Source organism: Orbicella faveolata, unplaced genomic scaffold (genome assembly GCF_042242905.1).
Source record: "Orbicella faveolata isolate gen_17 unplaced genomic scaffold, um_ofav_v1 contig_34, whole genome shotgun sequence".
Classification (NCBI taxonomy): Eukaryota; Metazoa; Cnidaria; class Anthozoa; order Scleractinia; family Merulinidae; genus Orbicella; species Orbicella faveolata.
In genome coordinates this window covers 3,332,386-3,357,500 of record NW_028301563.1, presented here as the reverse complement: position 1 = coordinate 3,357,500, position 25,115 = coordinate 3,332,386, and the positions used below count along the sequence as shown (strand labels likewise).

General features: G+C 39.2%; 2 protein-coding genes across 5 annotated transcripts in view; both read left to right on the top strand.

The window, feature by feature from the left end:
- LOC110040102 (MTOR-associated protein MEAK7-like) overlaps positions 1-4,074 on the top strand; it is a gene marked incomplete at its 5' end in the record, with an annotated part of 4,296 nt that extends 222 nt beyond the window's left edge. The window contains 2 exons of the mRNA XM_089271230.1: positions 640-891; positions 1,648-4,074. Of these exons, the coding sequence (XP_089127356.1) occupies positions 640-891; positions 1,648-1,976 (581 nt within the window). The remainder of the gene's footprint in view (positions 1-639; positions 892-1,647) is intronic.
- Positions 4,075-4,442: 368 nt separating this feature from the next.
- LOC110040112 (uncharacterized) lies at positions 4,443-24,209 on the top strand. 4 transcript variants are annotated; one of them, XM_089271976.1, is made up of 11 exons: positions 4,444-4,557; positions 14,897-14,929; positions 16,233-16,606; positions 16,915-17,070; positions 17,973-18,095; positions 19,280-19,402; positions 19,881-20,003; positions 20,499-20,621; positions 21,117-21,239; positions 21,739-21,861; positions 22,641-24,209. In XM_089271976.1, exons 3-11 carry the CDS (start codon positions 16,282-16,284, stop codon positions 23,252-23,254), a joined length of 1,833 nt encoding a protein of 610 aa, XP_089128102.1. In that variant the 5' UTR covers positions 4,444-4,557; positions 14,897-14,929; positions 16,233-16,281; the 3' UTR covers positions 23,255-24,209. The 4 variants fall into 4 exon arrangements, with proteins under 4 accessions (XP_089128104.1, XP_089128102.1, XP_089128101.1 ...); XM_089271975.1 differs by lacking the exon at positions 14,897-14,929; XM_089271977.1 differs by lacking the exons at positions 4,444-4,557; positions 14,897-14,929 and adding an exon at positions 8,487-8,930.
- The last annotated feature ends 906 nt before the right edge of the window (positions 24,210-25,115 follow it).

The window sequence follows — 25,115 nt, the reverse complement described above, 5'->3', positions numbered from 1 at the left end:
TGTAGGAGTAAGTCTTTCAAGCCTTTGGCATCAAGGAAGATTCTGCTTCCTGTTTCTGTTGCATATATTGACAGAGAATTAAGTTTTTGAGGGTGTTATGACAACAGCCCTTATGCATGATGACGTCAGACTAGCTAATCTCACCAACAAACCTGTCTTTTGAAGAACAAAAAGCAGCAAAAATGTTAATACGTAAATAATGCCCTCTTAACCACAGCATGAAGGTGCCAGAGATTTGAGTAAATATTTCTACATAGCGAGGCTTCGGTGTGAATTTTGAGCATCTGACGTAATCATGCATAAATGCATAAGGCCTATCCTTCGGTACAATTTTATAGTCTTTGCTGAGCAAGGCATTACATCAACAAGAAATAAGCTTTATAACTATCACGTTCAATCAGTATGCATTTTGAAAATTTACACTTTAGAAATGAGAAATGGTGCTTGTAAAATTTGATTCGGATTAGTTCTTTACTGTGAAACGTCTTCAGTGGTTAACGACCCATGTCGAAACATGTTCTTTTTCGTAAGACCACTCGCATCAGTAAGATGACACAAGAACCCCCAAACACCCTTAGTTCAAGCAATTCTTCAGCTATTGGAAACAAAATCACTGCACCTACTGTTTTGTTTAACCAGGGGGCCTTGGTGCATCCATAATTCTTGGCGGTCAGTTAGAGCAACAAAAATACTTGGAGACGCTGGCGCTCTATTTGGACCCAGTCTTCATGAGCGCATCCTTGAGCAGGTTTGTGAGGTGTTACCATGCTAAGACAGATGGTTGGCAAACTACAACATTCCACGCCAAGTGCGATGGAAAGGGACCTACTGTTACTATCATCAAAGTTAACGACTACATTTTCGGTGGATACACGGACGTATCTTGGCATAGTGAGTATCATAAATAAAAAGATATTGAAATAGTTATCGTAACTTTAGTATTGATTAATAATATACACGCAAAAATTTCACAGTGCTGATTGGCTGAGAGTAGGTCAATCTTTCCCAGCCAGTGCAGAAAGTTGAAATGGAATAAAAAAAGGTGCAACTGAGGGCATAATGTTGAAATTAAATTGCATCTAATTAGTAACTGAGCGAATCAAATAATTTTTTTCGTGCAATTTGGAATAAGTAAGAACTTTTTCAAAGACTGCGAATGGCACCCGAACTTTTAGCCTTTGAAAAATTTTTGTGAATCTATCGTATCGTCTGATAGAATGGTTCCATTGATCCATCAAACAGCAAATAAGGAAAAGAGCTGGAAGTTCATCTGTCAGCCACTTTAAATTGATAGTCTGGAAAAATTTCTAAGATCCGCATGCGATGATGTCATCTCGATGTCTTTAGTCTTATTGACTATAAAAATATACCAATGAGCATGTAAAAATTTCACAGTTGTTATTTGAATATGAATTTTGACAAGAAAAAAGAGCAAATTATCTTTGTTACAACTTGACGTAAAGACTGTTTAAGCTAAAATCAAAAATTAATATGCTGCCCCAGTACATGTACTTTTGATTTTTTTCTCCTATATGCAATGGTATTTAACTCTCCTTTAAGCTCAATTAACTCTGCACAGTTTAATATTTTTTCGATGGTGAGGATAATATAAAAAGCTTTTTGCTTTGTGATATACTTTAATTTCAGGTTCTTGCAGCTACTCCTCTTCAGGCAAAGCTTTCATTTTCTCGCTCTACAACACCAATGGATACGATCCTGTCAAACTGATACAGGACCAATATTTTAACAAAGCCATGTACAGCTGTTCCAGTTATGGACCTACTTTCGGGGGAAACCTTGGTCAGCACGACATCTACACACCAAACGATGCTGTCAACGGACAAACTGCTTTCACCTACTGTGGCTCTACTTACTCTCCTCCCCCGGGGAACTCTGTTGGTTATTGTTCATTCTTTGCTGGAGGCAGCCACTTCACTCCGACTGATATTGAAGTGTTTTACGAGACAACTTCTTAAGCGGAGATCCTCTTATTTCAGGTTTTTGGTCAATGTGAGGACGACCAAAAAAGCGGGCAAGCGACGAGCGGGGTCTGGGAGAGAAACCGGGAGAGGGCGACCCTGTTTTTTTTTTCTGTCTCTCTCTCTCTCCCGAATCCCGCTCGTGGCCCTCTCGCTTTTTCGGCCGTCCCTAATGACCGAGAGACTGGAACAGGCTACTGATTATATTTTGACATTGCTGTTACTGCCGTGTTGTAGATTGTATTTACTGAAGACGTAAGTTGTCAAAAATAGGTATAGGCGAGTGTAACTAATAAGAATTTACAATACGCGTGATGTTTGAAAATGCTCTCAAAATTGGACGAGCCTTTAGGCGAGTGCAATTTGAAAAACTTTTCACGCATCACGAGTAGTGTTCTCAGGCGTTCATTGCTCGATGCTTCATACGATTACGCGTTTGTCAATCACAGTGACGTCATTTTCTCTGTCATAAAATAAGTTACCAAATCACCATGACATATCCTTACCTGAACAAATATCGTATACACAACGACAATTAATTACACGACTTTTTGGTTCAAGCGTTAAGATCGTGTTGTATTCAACAAAATCCGGTGACATCACCTCTCAGACTGACTGAAAAAATCTAAATCGTTGAGACAGGCAGCTATATGCTAACAGTTTTCAATTTTACATGAATACTCTGATCCCTTTTCGTATTTAAAATTACTGTTGAATACAAACAACGTTAATATATTGATACAAGGTTGCTCTCGACCTAAAGTAAAACATTCGCAAATACTGGTGGAAAGGAGCCTGAATGAAGCAATAGGCAGAGCTGTAAACAAGTTATCTTGCAAATGGAATTTGTGAATATATAGGCTAACCATGCTTATATCCCGCGCTCATGGTGAACTCCAAACTGGACAACACTCTTTTTTTTTTTTTTATAAGAATATTGTTTATTCGACCGAGGCCGAATTATATTCTTATTTTTCTGCCGATTTAAGGCTGAAAATATCCTTGGGAATATTATTACAATATAGCGTATGAAATTTCTGTTTTCAAATGTATTTAGTGTCTTTATGGTATTAGATTGATCTCGGAGCCAGCCTGCAGACATCAGAGTATCGAATATACGGCTAGTGCTGTTTTTGCTGCTTTTTGCCTAGCTTTGTCGCTTAGAGAAGAAAGAATTTTATACGGCTTCGGTAAAAACATTTTCTTGTGTTGAGTTTACACATTTTTCAAATATTTTTTTCGAAATCTCAATGAGCCTCGGGTCTATTCCTAAAATATTCTTGAAATATCGCAAATTTCAGCCGGGACATTCTTATTAAACATATTCTTAAAAGAAATAAAGAGTGTAGTAATTGCTGGACCCTCAGTTGAGGTCCTTTGAGAAATACATTCAGCTCTGTACATTGAGTTTTGCCCGGGGTTTTCGTTCGCTTGATTTACTGACAAATGTCAACTATAATTGCTAATATAATGCCTAGCATACAAACAAGCTAGACCGCAGCTAAAAATAATTTTTCGAGGGTATTTGAAGAAGACTAGTATCATTGTAGTTACGGGTTTTCAATCCTCCATTGAGCAGAATTTGAAATTTCGACAATTTTATCTTGTGCACTGGACTTTAAACTTTAAATTTAAACTTCCGTTTTCTTCTGCTTGGAAGGGCAGCTCTTTAACAATTAATGAAAAATAAGTTGGCGACTCAAACTTGTGTAAATACAGTAGGACCCCGTCAATACGGTCACCAGCGGGCCGTGAAAATCTGGCCGTATTAACGGAGGAGTTCTTTTAATAAGAATATTACTGACTGAGCTTTAGTTCGGGCCATAATAAAGTTGTCGTAATAACAAGGTGGTCGTACTAACGGGGTGGTCGTAAGGCGGTTTCACTATACAGTCAAACTTGCGTTAAGCGGGCACGTGCGGAGAATGCTCTAGATTCCGGTTGATTGATTCAGTAAGATGAGATGCTCTTCTTTCAACATAATTTTTATTGCAATGTTATTTCTGCTGTTATCTTGTCCAAACTTAGAGCTTTGTTTGTTTGTTTGTTTGTTTGTTTTTTTAAGATATTGGGAATAATTAAAGGGTATAGAATCTAGTTACAAGTACCTGTTTACTACAGGCTAGAAACATTAGAAATCTCCATTTCAGTCGTTTTTTGGACTTTTTGGGTATCCACGTCAGTTTTGTAGAGGTATCCGCTTAATAGATGAACAATTTACCGACAATAAGGGGTACATTTTGTGGGACTTGGGCTACCGCTCACTTAATATTGAGAGTCGGCTCAACGCAGGCTCAGAGATGCAGGTTTGACGGTATGGTTAATTATACACTTACGTTGTGTTAATGGATGTCTCGGGAGATATTTACCGACACTCTCACGTATCTGACCACAATCCATTCATCAAGGAGGGAAATAAGTTCCATAAAATTATTGTGAGGTAGATGGAGTTACATATTTTTAATAACTGATGTCCATAACCAAGTATTCATTTCCACCTGCTCTTAACCCATTTGGAATTTAGGAACGTTCAATTTCTTGGGGAAAATATCATCGAATCAGACTGTTAACCAAGGCGGTGAGTTACGTATATAATCACTATAATGATTTAAAACATTATATATAACATTTTATAAAATAACTGAGATACTACGCACGCTCTGATTGGTCAACAGAGTTGCTAAACCTATGTTCTATTGTACCGGTAAACCACGGTTCCCGATCTACGGCAGCTCTACGCGGGAACTAGAGAACTCGGAACTCTAGCGATAACAAATGTAATAAATAGTTTTGCCTTTCACTTGCTGAGATATCAATAACACGAATATCTTTTCATTCAACATAGAAATTTGCAAGGAAAAACAAGGACCAGAAGTTGGTCGTCATATAAAGCTTTATCTGTTTTTTCCACGGCAAAAATTCTACGCCGACTCCGGTTACGCTTGAGATTAAAATTAAGGAAGTTTTAAATCCTTTTTTCGGCGCTTCCCACGGTCTGTGGAGGATGGAGTCAACTGGGCTTGACTGATCAATTTAGGTTGTCAAAAACGCAGGGAAAATATTTCTTTCTATCAGATATTTTGAGCTTAAACTCAGTGCATGCATGTACACGATAAATGAATTTGGTTTCCATAAGCTTAGCTTTCAGGCAATGGTTTTCATTTAGCAAAATACCGAGAAACACGGACTTCTTAGCCTTCAACATAAGTAAATAAATTCTGAATAAAGTTTGGAAGCAGCGTTTCTGTAACTGACCTTTATTCCATTCGCAAAACTTTGAGAAGTTATCGTTATACACTGCGTTGAATCACGTCGCCAAGCACATGAACTTAGGACTACTTGCAAACTTTTTGTACAGCCTTTTACTTTCGTGATGACCGATTCCACCTACGAATCCCTGCTTTACCCCGTCAGAATACTTGTGAGTTAATTAATATTTTTTGCCTTTCACCGATAACCATTTCCTTTCCTTTCTTAAGGTTACCGTATACCTTTAGGGGTGTCTCACGTCCAAGCGATGTAGCGCGTCCGGTTTAAGCGGTAAATACCTAAACCCCCATGTCAAATTAAAGCTTATAGAGCTGGCTAGCAAACTATACCAAGAATTTTGAAATGAAAGGAATTGCTGATTTTTTCAGGACCACTAAATGTGAGCGCCCTAATCACCTTTTGGAAGCTACAAGTCAAAGCGAATCTTATTTTTCGCCAATTTATTTTTTTCCCAGGTTTAAGGACAAAAAGCGCTAAAAAATAGTGTCTGCGTTTTATCATATTCAATTGCAGTAAAAAGTTACAGAACATTTTCGAAATAGTGTTTAAAAAATGTGAAGTGATCGTACAAAAATCGCTTTCGGAGAAAAAATATTTCGAAATAAACAATTCCCAGACATGTTTATTATGTGTTAATCTAGCTACTGTCCAAATTTGAGGGCAATCGAAGAAATTCCCTTTGAGTTGTAACTCTTTAAAGTGTCTGCTTCAAGCCAAAAAATTTATTCGAAAAAATAGCGCTCAGAAAAATCTCTCGCTTCGCAAACAAACTCGGCCTACAAACGCCTTCAACTGGGTTCTCAGATCACTGAGCCAATCGGCGTTTGGAAAGTTTTTTCTCGCGGTGAAATTTACGCGCGAATCTCCAAAACACCCTTGTGTTTCGCAATGCGCTCAAGGCGGAGAGATAATTTTTCTGTAGCTCGGTTTTTCTTGAAGCTGGTCTGACAAAATGGGGAAGACGAAATAGGATACGAACGCTAGAGTGGCTGGGGGAAGAAAACAAGCAAAAGAAAGCGCGGCGGAGCAAATGTGCATGGATAATATTCCAATGGATCTCAATGAGTCCGACGATTCATCGGTGTCGGACTCAACAGAAGAGTCACTGTAAAAATCGCTGTTATCGCTGTCAAGCTCCCAAATTTTTACAGAACCTTTCTCTTCTCTTGACTCGATCTTTTTGCCCGCTTGATATGATCGCCATAGCTTCATCCCCGAGGCCAATTTTCGCTTCTTCACTCCGAGATGTATTTTTATTCGTTCTTCGCTGTTTTCGCTTTTTCGAACTGGTCCACGGAGTTTTCCGTGGTCCATGTTTACTTATAACTTAATAGAATTACACCTAATACGAAAAATTGTTGGATTAACCATGCTGATCAACTGAGAAGAGGTGAGTAGCCAGCCAATTCGTGGTATCCATATAGGTGATATTCCCGCGAAAGTCGTCTCGGTTGATTGCATACGCGTTATAGGGCTGCCAATCAAGAGGGGACTCTTACTTCCGGCCACAACGTAAAACCGCCATTTCTCTGCCAATATTAAGTTTTTTTTCAATTTCTTTTTTCAGAAATTAGAGTTCACTCTTCGGCCATTACTTTGACCCAAAAATCCAAATTTGAACAAAATTGCTGATCTGAAGGTATACGGTAACCTTAAACTTTGTGAGCGTGAAATGTTTTCGTCGCTTTGCTCTGCGGATTTCGTGTCCGGCGCGGAGTCTGTGCTTTCATTCTTTCAGTCGCTGTGATTGGTTTGTCGCGTCATCTCATGTATTTGATGAGAATAAGCAGCTTGATCGCACTGAGTACAATAAATGTTATGTTTCAATGTCGATTTCTTTTTCCCGAACGATTACTTTACGATTCATATTTGTTTTAAATGGATAGAAAAGCATAACAAAACAAGACTGAAAAGGAAGTGGTAAAACACGCTGCAAAATAATTCAGGTGAATGCCATATATGAAGCAAACTTACCACATGAAATAGAGAGTACAAACGGACATAACTAACTTTTATATGAAGCTTGGCTGGGTTACGTGCTAGGACCCAATTTGCAAGGTCCCCAGGAAACCTATAACATAAACTTTATTTCTTGTTTGATTGTTCTATTGCCGCCTCACAACTTACGCCCGAAAATGAAACGCGTATTGCAAAGACTAGAAACAATTGCTGTTACTTGTAGCTTGCTATGTGTAAGAAATTTTATAGTAGGGGAATTTTCGTCATAGTTTGACTTGTCCCACAAACTTATTAGGGCATGGGTTGAAATTATGGAATTTCTCTTTGAGTGTTCAACTTTATATTTCACGCGTTCACTGCACTCACCCACGCAGATATCTAGTTGGACACTCAAAGAGAAATTCCGCATATACGCACGCCATGTATGGATCAGTCTCTACGTAATTAATTTCTTACTTAGCTTACTTTCTTACTTTCTTACTTCATGCATATTTCTTCGAATTTTGTTGTTTACTAATTTTAACAAAGATGAATCGTCCCAAAACTCGAGAAATTCCATTGGCAACCGCACAGGACAGCTTCAATGAGGGACGCTGTGTTTTAAAGGCGATGTCATACCAAGTTGCAAATCAATGCGGAAAGGACATTCTGGTTGTATTTGTATTAAGGCTTCGTGGATGATATTAATTGTACTTGCGAATTCACATTCTTGGTCTTGTTTAGAAAAGTTACCTGCTGACGTACACTAATGGAAAACGTATCGATGACATTAACACCTGTCTACTTAACTAACGTCGCTAATGGCACGAAAACGTGACGGTTTTAAAATACTTCTGCAAAATAGAGGAGGCGTCTTGCAAAAACCCTAATGGAAATCTCGAAATCCAAATCCAGCCAGCAGAGGATGAAGAGAACAGTAAAAATCCGCAAGTAAAAACCTAGTGGTTTAAGAACCTGCTGACAGAAATTTGCCTTTTTAATACCCAAAAATAATTATAAGAACTTGTTTAACCAAGCAAGATCAAACAGGTTCTTCTAAGTGGGTTACAGTTAAATTATGCACTCTTGTTATAGAGACGACACTGCATATACATTCTGTAATTAGCTGTGTTAGGCGCATCATAATACAGTCTCACACGTTAGACATCTAGTTGAACACTCAAAGGGAAATTTCGTATCTACGCGCGCCATGTATCAGTCTCTATGTAATTAATTTCTTTCTTAAAAGGCGATCGCTTGAGATAACATGACTCAAAAATAGGAAAATCGCACTTCATGCATTTTCATTTGAATTTTGTTCTTTTCTAATTTTTTCCCAATGATGAATTGTCCCAAAACTCGAGAAATTCCATTGGCAACTGAACAGGACAGCTTCAATGAGGGACACTGTGTTTCAAAGGCGATGTTATACCAAGTTGCAAATCAATGCGGAAAGGACATTCTGGTATAATTTGTATTAAGGCTTCGTGGATGATTTTAATTGCATTTGCACGTTCATCTTCTTAGTCTTGTTTAGAAAGATAAATACCTGCAGATGCACACTAAGGGAAAACATATCGACGACATTAACACCTGCCTACTTAACTAACGTCAGTAATGGCACGAAAACGTGACGGTTTAAAACTACTTCTGCAAAATAGAGGAGGCATCTTGCCAAAACCCTAATGGAAATCTTGAGATCTAAATCCAACCAACAGAGGATGAAGAGGACAGTAAAAACCCGTATGTAAAATGAAAAATCCTAATTTCAAGCGATTACTTTTGAATAATCAACAGAGGGTAAACGAATGACCTTGCTTTCACGCCTGTTTAAAATATATAATCATTTTTTTTCCTTGAGAGTTCAACCCTTCTATACACCAGTGATAAATCGAGGTTTAACGCTGAGGAAGTCTTCAAACCTAAAATTAGCTTGTTTTAAATTAGCGGCACTTTAAGTTCAGCCTTGCTGTATCACCAAATCGATCCTTAACTGACGGCTAATTGAGAGTGCACATCAATCAACTGAACATTAACACGGACATATGCAAACCACTAAACAGGTTAAAAGTGGCTCTTTTAACATCAGGGGTTGTTTTAGGTGATAATTAATTAAAAGCAAAATAAATATTTCATCACATACAGCTGCGTTACCTCCTTCGTTTATTCCTAACTTTCTACATATAAAGTTGGAAAAGGTTAGAAAGCATTGGACACATTTTATCGCGCGTTCAAAATTTTACTACAGATTTTTCGATTCCGCAAATGAAATTTGAATTTATAACGTGTAATCCAGTAACAAAAAATCACCAGCTCTCTTTGCGGTAAATATTCTGATGGGCAATTGTTGAATGATGTCACTTGTGTAAATAATCCCAAAGCATTTAGATAAAATACAGACGTCATAGCAATGTTTTCTAGCATTTTCGCACCCTAAGGGAAATAGTGATTAATTTTAAATAGTCGGTGTTAACACAATATAGAAACTTTGAGCTCGATAACGATATTTTTTAAAATATTGTTCAAACAGAAAAACAGATCTTTGTTTTTTGTAATATATTTTCATGCTTTCCGTAGTCTATGGACAACGATATAAATGGAAAAAAGAGTTATTTCAGCGGCTTCGACAAAATCTGGATCGGACCAGACCGGATCACGGACCGGACCACGGATCGGATCGCGGATCGGATCGCGGACCAGATCACAGAAAAAAATATTAAAAATGAAAAAATTCAAATTCAAGATTCAAAATTTTGCTGAGCAAATTACGCTAGAGTGACTACTGTTGTGACATGCTGCGTGACATGCTCTTATTTGTCAAACCCGTATTTAGAGATTCCCGGATGTGCGAGAAGTGTGATCTTCCCGCCATTAAAAGATGACTTGTTGTGTATCAAAAGGTCTCTCCTTTCTTATGTCTGTTAAGTGCTCTCTGACATATTGATACAGCTGTGAGCAGAACGTTTTATTTAATTCAGGTGTGATATTCTTTTAAGTTATCTGCAATAATAATATCAAAGGTAAACTGTCAAAAAACGAGTCAGCATGGTCATAATAAGACGAACGTATAAATCCAAGGACAAAAAACTAAAAACACACTCAACAAATTAAACACCTTATGATGTCAAACAATTTCCCTTTACGGAATAAGTCTGTACTTTTAGAAGATGTGAGTTTGGAATACGATATTTCTCACTGGAATAAAACGAAACAAACCACTTGCATTTCAAAGAAATATAGCTGTTTTGCAAAAAAAAATCTAGGAATCGTTCTCACATTTTAAGACATAACATCAATCGTCTGAACGATAACGCAACCTGAGAATAAAAAACATTTTAGGAGTTACGTCACGATATTTAGAATCATTTTCAGGGTCATAACGAGTTGCCTTTAAATATAATAAAACCTTGAAATGATCGTGTCCTAGGGTAGAAAAATACTTAAGAGGCAAGGATAAATCAAAACGGAATGAGGATAGTTAAGGATGGCAAAGATTAACAAGGATTGCAAATTGAAAAACTAGGCTAGTTTTTTCAAGATGCGCAAACCGTGACGTAGCTCCAGCAAACTGTAACGCCAACTATAACGCTCGCTTAGGACGCGAAAATGTAGCCGAGAATTAGCTACTGATACTAACAAGAATTTCAAAAACGAGAATGGGAGGTTCACGCGAGCTTCGAGCCAGCTGAAGTTCAAAGGATATAGCTTGCACCTTCGCCGTTCGCACAAAATATAACTACATCTGCCTGTTCGTTAAAATTTAAATTCGTCATAAATTAGGCGCTTATGTGGCTCTTTAAGTGTCATTGTCTGAGAAAGTGTTCCATGGGCCAAAAGTTGTGGTCAACCGATTTGGCTGAAACTTAGCACAGAAGTTTGGTGCAATGAGATATTTCAAAAGCCAATTTGGCTCACTTCTCTGACTTTTAGTTTTGGAGTTTCAGGGGGGATCTCATTTTTTGCCCTTTGAGCACGAAAAATCCAGCCTTCCAGGGAACATTTTGAAAGTGCCATAAAACCCAATTGGTAAACTGTGCTTCCAAATGAATTTGACCATGAACTCTACTATAATAGAGCTTTCATTTCATACATGTAACTTTGTCCTCGAGGTATTGGACAGAGAGGAGCCTTGGGCTAGAGTTTGGCAAAAATTGATGTCAAAATTACAACCCAAAATTGCCATTTTTCAAAAAATCAGTGTATCTACCCGCCTTCTTGCATAACTTCTGTACTTATACCATTATTTACTTTAGTGACCCAGTTATCAGAATCAGTTGAGAGAAATTTGGCTTATCAAAGTTTGTTGAATTTTTGCCACAAACACTCCATGCCCCTCTAAGGACATTCAAAATGGGATTTTGAGTATAATTCATACCATAAACAAACCAAATTGCTGACATGAAACCCTTATTCTGTATTTAGTGAGTGAAAATGAATTGTTAAAGCCAAATCAGTTTCAGTGTTCAGAAATACTGTGATTCTTACCTTACAATTGCTCCTAAAAGGCCTTTGATTAGCACAACAAACACCCTGATTTAGCAAAACAAGGGTTAATGATTTCTTTCAAAACTTAGTACCCATCAAACAGCACAAATGATGAAGGCCTTACCTAGATATAGCGATCTTTTTGAACGATGCTCGAATTTTTCATTGATTTACATTCAGTTTCAAGTCATAATTCTTTTTCGTTTCTCCAAGCATGGAAAATCTCCATATTTTTTCAGGTCTGATTTTTTATGATTACAAGACAAAGTTAGCTTAACAAAAACATTTGTTAGCATATAATCCATGTCTGTTAACAGCCTGCATAGTTCTTGTAAATACCCACCAGTAAAGGAGCATGACCATGCATACATAGATATATTACAAACATATGAGCTGCAGTTTATAGCAGTGTTGATGTGACCCGTTATTTCAGAGTCCTTTTGAGCGGAGTAAATGAAACCATCCATCAAGAAGGAATACACAGTTAGGAGAGCTAGAAAGTAAAACAAAGAGCTTTTGTTGCAAATACAATAACCAAACGAGGCCTTGCATTGAGACGATGTATCAACTGGCCGGCCATTTTGGACATAGGAGGGAGTGGGGACTGGACCGAGTTCCCATTCTTCTTCGGTTTCGTGGGTATGTTTTGTCAGATGTAATAAATTCGAGGTTAATTTCACAATGGCACTTTGTTCCTTTGGAGGTGTAAGTGATCAGTGCGGTGCCACATCATGGGCTGCGCACGAAACAGGAATGGTTCCTTTGCTGTCCTGCGAGATAGACATGACTGAATGTCTGAAGGAAAAGTACAAGGGGTCAGGTGCGTCCGGGGTAAGAGGAAGACCTGGTCATACCAAAGCTACAGGTGATTCAAAATATCAGTCAGGGATCATACACACACACAAATGGCTTTTATCGCGATCCAGTGGACTCTTTTTATTGAACAGAGACCACGATATTTTACGATTTTGTCGTCTCAAATTGTTTGTTTGTGACGAAGATTTCCCGAGGTAATTTACTGGGTTCTTGCGAAGAGAAACTAACATTCAACAAATTGTTCATAGAAAGGGCAAAAGGGTTGACTAAAATCCTAACTTTGAAAGGTAAAAGTACAGTTATTTTATCGCAGCAATCTCGTGAACCAAAAACAGCTAGCGATAAGAATAACTTGAAGGCTGTTTTTCATCTGCTTGCTCTGTTTGTTTACATTCAGCTTTACCTGTGCAGACGCTTATCATGCAATCACAATTCGAACTTGAAACTCTACCGTTTTCCTATATTTGCCGATTTCGTCGAAGAAAAATCTTTGCAAACATTCTGCATCGAAGATTTTCGATAAAGTTGACATTTTAAGCGAGAAATTGCCTTGTTTCACGGATAAAATTCTTGGTTACAAAAATTATTTGGATACATTTTTTAATTACTTAAGGTGGCTGAACACAGTTTTTGATACCTGTGTTTTATTCACCTTTTTCTCTAAAACCCTTGATCCCTCGGTCGTCAAAAATGGCAGCAAGCAAGTTAACAACACAAACTTTGGGTTTTTGATGGTTAAGCTGACGTATGTGCCGTTGCCATGGCAACATGAATAAATATAAACAGGCCTTCCAAATCGGTTTTGTTTATTTGTAGAAAATCTAGTCATTAGATTTTCATTATAATTTGCATGCAACAAGCTTGTAACGATTCTCACAAGTTAACACCATTTTGCTAATAATTTAACAGAGAGATCTTTAATTATCCCTTGTTGACGGTTAACTGGAATATCTAGAATTTCCTTTGTTAAAGTTCAATTATTTTCAATACTCCAGTCACTTATTTCCTAAAGTATTTTTGTGCCAAATTTCATGAAATTCTAATGAGTGGTTCTCGAGAAAAAGGCGTATTTCCGAGAGTGCAATTTTTCATTCAATTGCAATCTTTTGACTTACTACGCATGCGCTGCATTTAACTGGGTTCTTTCGGTAACAAAGAAAAAGCGGAGAATTGCTGGGTTCTTTGTAATAGAAAACCAAAGCCATCAATACAATGCGTTCAATCATAGAGAAAAATAGCACAGATGGTGTGGGTGTTGAGTAAATAAAATGATCGCTCTATTGATGGCCTGTTTGTTTTTTGCCATCCTTGTGCGCGTGCTGGATTGTACAGCAAAAGCGCGCGCGAAAACTGTGTTCGACCATTTTAAAATTAACAAATGGTAAACGCCATAGCGTGCACTATTGAGTTATGGATGCACGCGGGAGGTTGCTAAGCACGAAAGAAGCATAAGAGTCGCACGAGGCGATAGCCGAGTGCGACTCTAGCTTCTTGAGTGCTTAGCAAACCTCCCAAGAACATCCATAACTTAATAGTGCACGCTATGGCGTTTACCATTTGTTTTATAATATAACATTGAGACATTGGAACAACAGAAGTCCTTTTATTGAGCTACATCACAAAAAAGTGTTCGTGTAGTCTTACATGACAAGAGAAAACAAGCGCGCAAAAATTCATTTATGACAACCGAAGTGCACACCAGTAACTCGATAAAGTTTCATCTTCAGACAACTGTGAAGACAGTTTCGCATTTCTGGCAGAAGAACGTCAGCCATTACCTTGGAAACAATGTCTGTCAAAAGATTTGCTTTGTAAACATTAGCACACACGTCAGCAGCGTACACCCATGGGCAAATAGTAGATGCTAAATAAACCAATCAGAGCGCGCGCTTTGCTTTAGTTATGTTATAATTAGTTATTTTAGTGTGTAAATGGAGGTGGCATAATTTTAGGAATCTTATACCCAGTTTGAAACCTATCTCAGATTTATCGTTGTATTCTGAAGCTCGATTAATTGATTAAACATTTTTTGTTTTCTACAAAAATTGATGAATCGCATTAAAAAGCACATTCGATTTTGAGACAGTATTACGACTTCATAATGACACCATGCTAGAGAATGTTTTCCCGCATATGGAGTCTGCTTCGCATCGTTATGAAGTCCTAATATTGTCTCAAAATCTACCTATATTGTCTCAAAATCTACCTAACACCTAATCTCACCTAACACTTTCTTTACTCAAACTTTTCCCTAGAAAGTAGATTTGTGGTTTTCTACGTGTGTGTGACAGGGGGGGGGGGGGTAGTGGGTGGGGAGGGGACACCTGCTAGTGAACTTGTTACACCCCTCAATCCTGAATTGCTTACGTTAGACACAGTATGTTGTTAACTTGCGCATTTTGTTGTAGGATAAATGTTGATCTTTTAAGAGCAAATGTAAGGTAAGAATCACAGTATTTCTGAACACTGAAACTGATTTGGCTTTAACAATTCATTTTCACTCACCAAATACAGAATAAGGATTTCATGTCAGCAATTTGGTTTGTTTATGGCATGAATTATGCTCAAAATTCCATTTTGAATGTCCTTAGAGGAACATGGAGTGTTTGTGGCAAAAATTCAACAAACTTTGATAAGCCAAATTTTTCTCAACTGATTCGGATAACTGGGTCACTAAAGTAAATAATGGTATAAGTACAGAAGTTATGCAAGAAGGCGGGTAGATACACTGAGTTTTTGAAAAATGGCAATTTTGGGTTGTAATTTTGACATCAATTTTTGCCAAACTCTAGCCCAAGGCTCCTCTCTGTCCAATACCTCGAGGACAAAGTTACATGCATGAAATGAAAGCTCTATTATGGTAGAGTTCATGGTCAAATTCATTTGGAAGCACAGTTTACCAATTGGGTTTTATGGCACTTTCAAAATGTCCCCTGGAAGGCTGGGTTTTTGGTGCTCAAAGGGCAAAAAATGAGATTCCCCCTGAAACTCCAAAACTAAAAGTCAGAGAAGTGAGCCAAATTGGCTTTTGAAATATCTCATTGCACCCAACTTCTGTGCCAAGTTTCAGCCAAATCGGTTGACCACAACTTTTGGCCCCTGGAACACTTTCTCAGACAATGACACTTAAATGACCTCTTGTCATTCTCTGTAATTAACATGTCATTACTTGCGTCAAATTCGGGATTCTTGGCGGCAATGCATGCAGCACGTAGGTGGTAATGCGTGGGCCCGAGATGAACTTGTAGTTTCCCGTCCTTCATAAATAACTTACACTCATTAGTAGACTCAATTATATCATTTGGCGGATCAGGGATTTCGCCTGGGACTAGAATGGTCTATTTGCAGCCGTAGCACTTAAAGGCCTTAGTATCCTATAGCCATTTAAGTTTATACTTGTGAGGTTGCGGAGCTCTTCGATTCTTCTTTCAACGGGACCTGCGTTCCATTATGTCACGCAGACTTTATTTTGGCTTGTCACGCAACATTTCTTATTTTCATTTAACATATTTTAATTTTTCCCTTTGATTTTTTAAATTTATTATTATCTGATAAACGATTCGATTTTTGTTTTGATTTTGTTTTAACTTTCCTTTTATGTGATCCGATCCGTGATCCGCGATCTGATCCGCCATCCGATCCGTGATCCGGTCCGTGATCCGATCCGGTCCGATCCTGATTTTGTCGACGCCGTTATTTCAACTCGGTAAGTATGACGAAAGCTTTGTTCTGTTATATCTACAGGACTACAGTGCACTACATAGGTATAACTGGGTCAAAGTCAGCAAAAATTATGGCTTCACAATGCGTCTATATCATCGCTGTATTTCTGCTTTGCCAAAAAGCGTTCGTTGACTCAGCTGTTGAGGAATGTAGCGGTGAAGCTGAATATTCCATCTCGGGAACGATGCTACAGCGACACATCTACAAGAAGATCGTGGAAGCACCACTCGGTAATGTGTGCTTGCAGGAATGTTATCGCGACGTTAGATGCCAGAGTTTTAATTACGTCATTTCCAAGGAAACCTGTGAATTGAACAACCGTACCAAGGAAGCCAGACCTGAAGACTTCGTTCCCAACTCTGACAGATATTATTTCAAACGAGACAAGGATAGAGGTAAATTAATGTGATAGAAACATTCAATTCATCGATCACTTTCATTTTATTTAAAGTTTATTTTTTAACAATGGGCATAGTATGATTTAATTGTTTTCCTATGAAATACTGGGTGGCCAGAATTTCTAACCGAACAAATGTTGCTTTTGGGGAAAACCTCTCTCAGTCGAAAATCGAGGAAACTATTGTAATTTTCGTAAAATATTCATAATTTTTTTTGTTTTCGTCAGCAATGCAATGGTTTCTACTAAAAAAAAAGATCTGAACGATGACCTTTTCTTGAAATCAACTTTGTTACTGTTTAACAGTTCGCCTCGGTTCTATACCGGATCTGCCTGCAAAATCTTGCAAAGAAATCAAGGCAAAGGCAAGTGAGGGACAATGGGCTGATAACGGCAACTACTGGCTTCTTTTCCTTGAGATTGAGAAAATTTTACTTGCCTACTGTGACATGAAGACAGAGGGTAAGTACCATTAATAAAAATAAGATATGATAATCCAAAACCGATTTCATTCAAAGACAAGACAAGACATGACAACGCGAGGCAAGGAAAGGCTATACACGAAACGACACGAAACAACAAGACACGACACAACGCGGCAAGATTTTTAAGACAAGACAAGACAAGACAGAAAAGGACGTGACAGAATGTGAAGGACAGAATAGTACAAACTGGATAGGAAAGTGTAGGACTGCAGAAGAGAGAACAGGACAGGACAGGACAGAACAGGACAGTACAGGACAACGCATGATAGGACAGGACAGGACAGGACAGGACAGGACAGGACAGGACAGGACAGCAGAGGACAGGACAGACCAGGACAGGACAGGACAGGACAGGACAGGACAGGACAGGACAGGACAGGACAGGACAGGACAGGACAGGACAGGACAGGACAGGACAGGACAGGACAGGACAGGACAGGACAGAACAGAAAAGGAAAGGGAATGACAATACAGACCAGAACAGAGCAGAACAGATCAGGATAGGACAGGACAGGAAGGGGAAAGATAAGACAAAAAACAAGACAAGACAGGACAAAACACTACAGTTCACATGGGACAGGGGAGACTCCGGACGATACAGGATAGCATAGGGCATTCAGGACAAGATAAAAGAGGACAGGACATAGCTCTTAGGACAGGAGAAAAAAGGACAGAAAAGGACAGAACAGGTCTGGAGTGAACAGGTCAGGGGTGGACAGGAGACAAACCACACCAAATCAAGGCAATCGAACTTAGACCAAATAACAACAACAACAACCAAACAAAGCAAAACAGAACGAAACAAACAAACCAAACAGAAGAAAACGTCTTTTTTGTAGTATACAATAATCACTTGTTGTTGTTGTTGCTGTGTTTTAGACGCTGATGAATGTAGCTCATCGGAATTCTTCTGTGACGTAAATGCCGACTGTAAGAATACACGGGGTTCCTATCGCTGTTTGTGTAAACATGGATTTACTGGAAACGGAAAAACTTGCAGTGGTATAATGATATATGTACTCAGTAACATTTTTATGATACTTGTCTCAAAAATAAATAAACCCATACCTTTGTTACACAAATGCAATGGCAACAATCCGATTGGCTGAACTATCGTGCACTATTAGCTATTATTATGTAGTGGTCGGAGGTCATCCTTAGTATCGTGTTTTGATCATATTGGCAGAAACTTTCCTTGTCTGTAGTAACACTCATGCATCTTATACTTGCTCATGTAAAGCTGGATATGCTGGAGATGGCAAAAGTTGTATTGGTCAGTTTTATTTTCCGTACTGTAAGAGCCGAGAATCTAGAAAACAAAAGGTGTCCCAAAACCTTCATTGTATATGGGTGTCGATTCACATTAGTAAACAGTAACTGTAGGTCGTCTTTGAAATGGCAATGTTTTGAACATTTAAAGACAAATGAATAAGTAAATTCCTGAAGAGACCAAATAAAGAACATTCACGAGTTTTTTGCTTAAGGATGTTCGCGCCTATTGCTTTTGCACATCCCTGCTGTGCGCAAATTTCATTTTTACAATAACTGCAGAAATTCTAGCGCGCTCATTGGTTAATTTTCATTGTCAATAAGCGGACGGACACATGAATTCATAATTTATGCGATGCGTTAACGAGAGAGAGCGGAAATTTTGACAATTTGCTGTCGGAAAAACAAATTGACGTCAGTTTTTCATGCTTCTGAATTGCTATTGACAATGAATTTCGTCATAACACTGTCAAAGTAAATAGCGATAGCCAAGTGGATCCGCAGCTTCATGCCACGTCATGATCATCGCTTATTCGATGAGAGCGCTTATTCAAGGGGGGGAGAGGCGCTAATTCGAAGGTTTACGATATTTAAAGTAAATTGTAATGAAGTTTCCATATAACGCGGGCTCTGATTGGCTGAAACAGCGACTCTATCAGAGAACACACGTCGAGAAAGCTGAATTTCAAATTTGTGCCTCGGCATGTTGACGGTTTTTTTTTTTTTTTTTAGATGTAAATAATTTGACCAAAATTAGACGTTTCGTGTAACTCAGAAAAAAGCAATGGAAACGAGCTATTTGTCGGCGGTAAACAAAGCTGCCTGGAGGCCATTGTTAACAACAGAACAACAGAAGTCTTAAAACTGTATTAAAATAGCACTTGAGTTCGATATTTAGTCCTTTAACTCTTTTTTAGACGTCGACGAATGCTCTACAAACTCTCACGGCTGTGACGTGAATGCTGTGTGTAGTAACACGCATGGATCTCACACTTGCACATGTAAAGCTGGATATTCTGGAGATGGCAGTACTTGCAGTGGTACGTTTCTCTTTTGTGGACATTACTCGTCCACAAAATGGGGGTAGGAGAGGGGGCGGGACGATTATTTTAAATTTTGGCGATAGGTGGGGCGCTTATTCGAAGGGGGAGGGGCATATTTAATTGGGGGAGGGGCGCTAATTCGAAGATTTACGGTATTAATTTTAAATTATAATAAAATTTCCATATAACGCGGGCTCTGATTGGCTTAAACAGTGGCTCTATCAGAGAACATACGACGGGTAAGCTGAATTTTGAATTTGTGCCTCGGCATTTTGATATTGTTTTTTTAGATATATATAATTTGACCAGATTTAAACGTTGGCTGTGACTCAGACAAACGCAATGGAAACGAGTTATTTGTCCGCGGTAAACAAAGCTGCCTAAAGGCCATCGTTAACAACAGAACAACAGAAGTGTTAAAACTGTATTAAAATAACACTTGAGTTCGATATTCAGTCCTTTAACTCTGTTTTAGACGTCGACGAATGCTCTACAAACTCTCATGGCTGTGACGTGAACGCTGTGTGCAGTAACACGCATGGATCTCACACTTGCACATGTAAAGCTGGATATTCTGGAGATGGCAGTACTTGCAGTGGTACGTTTCTCTTTTGTGGACATTACTCGTCCACAAACTGGGGGTAGGAGAGAGGGCGCTTATTCGAGGGGGGGGGGGACGGTTATTTTAAATTTTGGCCGATAGGTGGGGCGCTTATTCGAAGGGGGCGCTTATTCAAGGGGGGGGGGGGGCGCTAATGCGAGGATTTACGGTATTTATCTTAAATTATTTTAAAGTTTCCATATAACGCGGGCTCTGGTTGGCTGTGGCAGCGGCTCTATCAGAGAACATACGACGGGTAAGCTAAATTTCAAATTTGTACCTCGGTATTTTGACCTTTTTTTAGTAGATATATATAATTTGACCAAAATTAAACGTTGGCTGTGACTCAGACAAACGCAATGGAAACGAGATATTTGTCGGCGGTAAACAAAGCTGCCTGGAGGCCATTGTTAACAACAGAGCAACAGAAGTGTTAAAACTGTATTAAAATAGCACTTGAGTTCGATATTTAGTCCTTTAACTCTTTTTTAGACGTCGACGAATGCTCTACAAACTCTTACGGCTGTGACGTGAATGCTGTGTGCAGTAACACGCATGGATCTCACACTTGCACATGTAAAGCTGGATATTCTGGAGATGGCAGTACTTGCAGTGGTACGTTTCTCTTTTGTGGACATTACTCGTCCACAAACTGGGGGTAGGAGAGGGGCGCTTTTTCAAGGGGGGGGGGACGATTATTTTAAATTTTGGCCGATAGGTGGGGCGCTTATTCAAAGGGGGAGGGGCATATTTAATTGGGAGAGGCGCGCTAATTCGAAGATTTACGGTATTTATTTTAAATTATAATAAAGTTTCCATATAACGCGGGCTCTGATTGGCTTAAACAGTGGCTCTATCAGAGAACATACGACGGGTAAGCTGAATTTTGAATTTGTGCCTCGGCATTTTGATATTGTTTTTTTAGATATATATAATTTGACCAGATTTAAACGTTGGCTGTGACTCAGACAAACGCAATGGAAACGAGCTATTTGTCCGCGGTAAACAAGGCTGCCTGGAGGCCATTGTTAACAACAGAACAACAGAAGTCTTAAAACTGTATTAAAATAACACTTGAGTTCGATATTTAGTCCTTTACCTCTTTTTTAGACGTCGACGAATGCTCTACAAACTCTTACGGCTGTGACGTGAATGCTGTGTGCAGTAACACGCATGGATCTCACACTTGCACATGTAAAACTGGATATTCTGGAGATGGCAGTACTTGCAGTGGTACGTTTCTCTTTTGTGGACATTACTCGTCCACAAACTGGGGGTAGGAGAGGGGACGCTTTTTCGAGGGGGGGGGGGGACGATTATTTTAAATTTTGGCCGATAGGTGGGGCGCTTATTCGAAGGGGGGGGGGGCATATTTAATTGGGAGAGGCGCGCTAATTCGAAGATTTACGGTATTTATTTTAAATTATAATAAAGTTTCCATATAACGCGGGCTCTGATTGGCTTAAACAGTGGCTCTATCAGAGAACATACGACGGGTAAGCTGAATTTTGAATTTGTGCCTCGGCATTTTGATATTGTTTTTTTAGATATATATAATTTGACCAGATTTAAACGTTGGCTGTGACTCAGACAAACGCAATGGAAACGAGCTATTTGTCCGCGGTAAACAAGGCTGCCTGGAGGCCATTGTTAACAACAGAACAACAGAAGTCTTAAAACTGTATTAAAATAACACTTGAGTTCGATATTTAGTCCTTTACCTCTTTTTTAGACGTCGACGAATGCTCTACAAACTCTCACGGCTGTGACGTGAATGCTGTGTGTAGTAACACGCCTGGATCTCACACTTGCACATGTAAAGCTGGATATTCTGGAGATGGCAGTACTTGCAGTGGTACGTTTCTCTTTTGTGGACATTACTCGTCCACAAACTGGGGGTAGGAGAGAGGGCGCTTATTCGAGGGGGGGACGATTATTTTAAATTTTGGCCGATAGGTGGGGCGCTTATTCGAAGGGGGCGCTTATTTAAGGGGGGGGGGCGCTAATGCGAGGATTTACGGTATTTATCTTGAATTATTTTAAAGTTTTGATATAACGCGGGCTCTGATTGGCTGAAACAGCGGCTCTATCAGAGAACATACGACGGGTAAGCTAAATTTCAAATTTGTACCTCGGTATTTTGACCTTTTTTTAGTAGATATATATAATTTGACCAAAATTAAACGTTGGCTGTGACTCAGACAAACGCGATGGAAACGAGGTATTTGTCTGTGGTAAACAAAGTTACCTAGAGGCCATTGTTTACAACAGAACAACAGAAGTGTTAAAACTGTATTAAAATAGCACTTGAGTTCGATATTTAGTCCATTAACTCTTTTTTTAGACCTCAACAAGGGACCGTTATCATAAGGTGACCTTCTCGGATGCTTGAAGTGAGGTGCCGTGTGTTGAAATGTTTAAGTTACTTTTTTTTTTCTTCTCATGAAAAAAAATATCCAATTAATGAAAACATCACAATAACGGTCAGTATAGGTATGGTAGAAATAACGTAAAGAATGGGCATGCCTAAAAAAAACGTCCGAAATTTTGCTTCTCTAATATATGTCCTTAAAGCGGAGTTCGACTGTCTATTAAAGTGGCATCCTCTAAATCTGGTTATCTCAATTAATCAAGGTTGGACACTGATCGCTCGGTTTTCAAATGATGATGCCAAAAATTGGATGGACGATACTGGACATTGGTGGTATGACAAGAACGACGCTTCTGGGGACACAAGTGATCCGTCGATCAACGCTGACATGATGTCGCCAGCATTCTGGACGGTAAGAGGAAGCGAATTCAAGATCACGCGCAGTGACGACTCACAACATACACCTTTGCTGCAGACCACGGGTAACTGCCTTGGTGGACAGACGTTCCGCTCCAAAGTCACCAACTATGGCGACTTCAGGAATGGCGTAGTTTGGGCCACAGACCAGTGCTTGGGGAGTTGCACTGTACAATATGGCGGACAATATCAATCAACTGGTGGCTTTCAACAGGCCACATGTAGTGGAGAAATACAAGGCTCCCATGCAATCGGTTTCTGGTGTGACTGGAGTAGCGGGGACGGTGCAGTGCTTATGATTGGCGGAGGTGGAAGTAGCTGCTCACGTGCCGATCACGGAATAGGAGTAACTGAAGCTAACGAAGCTTCGTTTGCGGATAAGTCACTGGGTGAGTTAGACTTCGGTGATGAGGCAGGTACTTCAACTCCAGGCTATTCTTTGAACCTGTGGATCCGTTGATTGGCAATGATGGACAGATCCTCCATCACATCAGTTTTAAAACATGACTTCCACAGAACTACACCTTCTTTAAAATGGCTGATTTTAGATTTGGCTATGTGCTGTTTGATTAACATCGCGTTTTAAGCCGTTGATATATTTTACTTTAAGAAGCCTTAAAAGAACCGTATGGTGATTTGGTGTTCGCGAAGCGTGTAACTAACTTAGGACAATGGGATTGAATGGGATTCGAACCCATGACCTCTGCAATACCGGTGCAGTGCTATACCAACTGAGCACTGCATCGGTATCGCAGAGGTCATGGGTTCGAATCCCTTTCAGGCCTGAATTTTTTCAGGCTTTTATTTTACAACTGCTTAAGCTGTGTGCATAACTTTGATGATAAATCATACCTTCATATCATTCTCCGCAGTTCAAATATTTGAACTTTCATATATTCATTTGTAATAGACGGATAGAAACCCACTCGAAATGATCAATGACGGTAGACAAACATTGCAGGAAACCTACAAATAATATCGTAACGGCTTAACTAACCAATCAGATTACAGGATTACTATTATCGCATTTTAAATTCAATAGAGTACAATCAATGCTTAAAATAGAGCAGAAACACATTTATTTAACTTGATCAAGTTGGTGAATTAAAACTGCGATCTGTATATTTGGCTTTTCATCACAGTTAGCAGCATTTCTAGGGTGACAAAATTATTGCGTGAAATTGGTTCCATTCTTAGAAATTCACGTAACATATTATCTGCTGCCACACAAGAAAAACCCGCGTTCAAGAACCTACATTTTTTGAAGTCTGGCAAAATAGGTTCTTGTATTTTGGGGTAGTTATTGGCAATTTAGGCTAGGTAGGTTCTTAACAGGTTGCTAATTTCTATAAAGGAAATGTAGTTGTTGATTACCAGAGAAATAAATAAACTTGGGTTTGGTAAATATAAAAGAAGCTTCGACTGTGCTCTGTTCTGTTGTAAATTAACCGCAGGAAGCGGTAGAGCACCGTGATAAGCCAATTAAAATGTGTCAGTCCTTGAGTTGAGAAGCAACTCATGTCATCCGCGGAGTCGTATTTCGCTTCTTTTGTTTATCCCTTACGTCTTGCAACTTCTCGCACAGAAATCTTCCCTTTTGTTGATTGTTTTGGTCTCTGAAGTGATAGATTAGGCGATTTTGCACGGTTTTAGCGTTCCCATATTTGAATCGCAAGCGCATGTTTCATCGATGCCCTGCTCTAGTTTCTTTTGGCACAGAAGTTGATTGCCGCGGAATTACCGGTGAATTTATTCGTTGATATCACACAAACATCTTCTCCAAACGCTCCTTTCCTCTGCCTGGAAGAGCGTTTTTCCATATTCTAGGAAAACAAACAGACTGATGAATTACCAGTTTATTTTTTTTATTAATTTTTATTTTTTATTTTTATTATTTTTTTTTAATGTGTAAATACCGACACGGCTCGCCGAGAAGGCCTGTTAAGGCTATTCCACTATCATTCCTCTTTTTTTACTGCTTTCACCTACTGTGGCTCTACTTACTCTCTCCCCACGGGGAACTCTGTTGGTTATCGTGCATTCTTTGCTGGAGGCAGCCACTTCACTCCGACTGATATTGAAGTGTTTTACGAGACAACTTCTTAAGCGGAGATCCTCTTATTTCAGGTTTTTGGTCTGTGTGAGGACGACCAAAAAAGCGGGCAGGCGACGAGCGGGGTCTGGCAGAGAAAACGGGAGAGGGCGACCCTGTTTTTTTTTCTGTCTCTCTCTCTCCCAAATCCCGCTCGTGGCCCTCTCGCTTTTTCGGCCGTCCCTAATGACCAAGAGTCTGGAACAGGCTACTGATTATATTTTGACAT

What these genes read in the sequence shown, in the direction of transcription:
- LOC110040112 (XM_089271975.1), top strand. Translation starts at nt 16,282, where the DNA reads ATGGCTTCACAATGCGTCTATATCATCGCTGTATTTCTGCTTTGCCAA. An exon ending in AAACGGAAAAACTTGCAGTG is followed by an intron (nt 18,096 to 19,279) that starts GTATAATGATAT and finishes ACTCTTTTTTAG; the next exon opens with ACGTCGACGAATGCTCTACA. An exon ending in AGATGGCAGTACTTGCAGTG is followed by an intron (nt 20,004 to 20,498) that starts GTACGTTTCTCT and finishes ACTCTTTTTTAG; the next exon opens with ACGTCGACGAATGCTCTACA.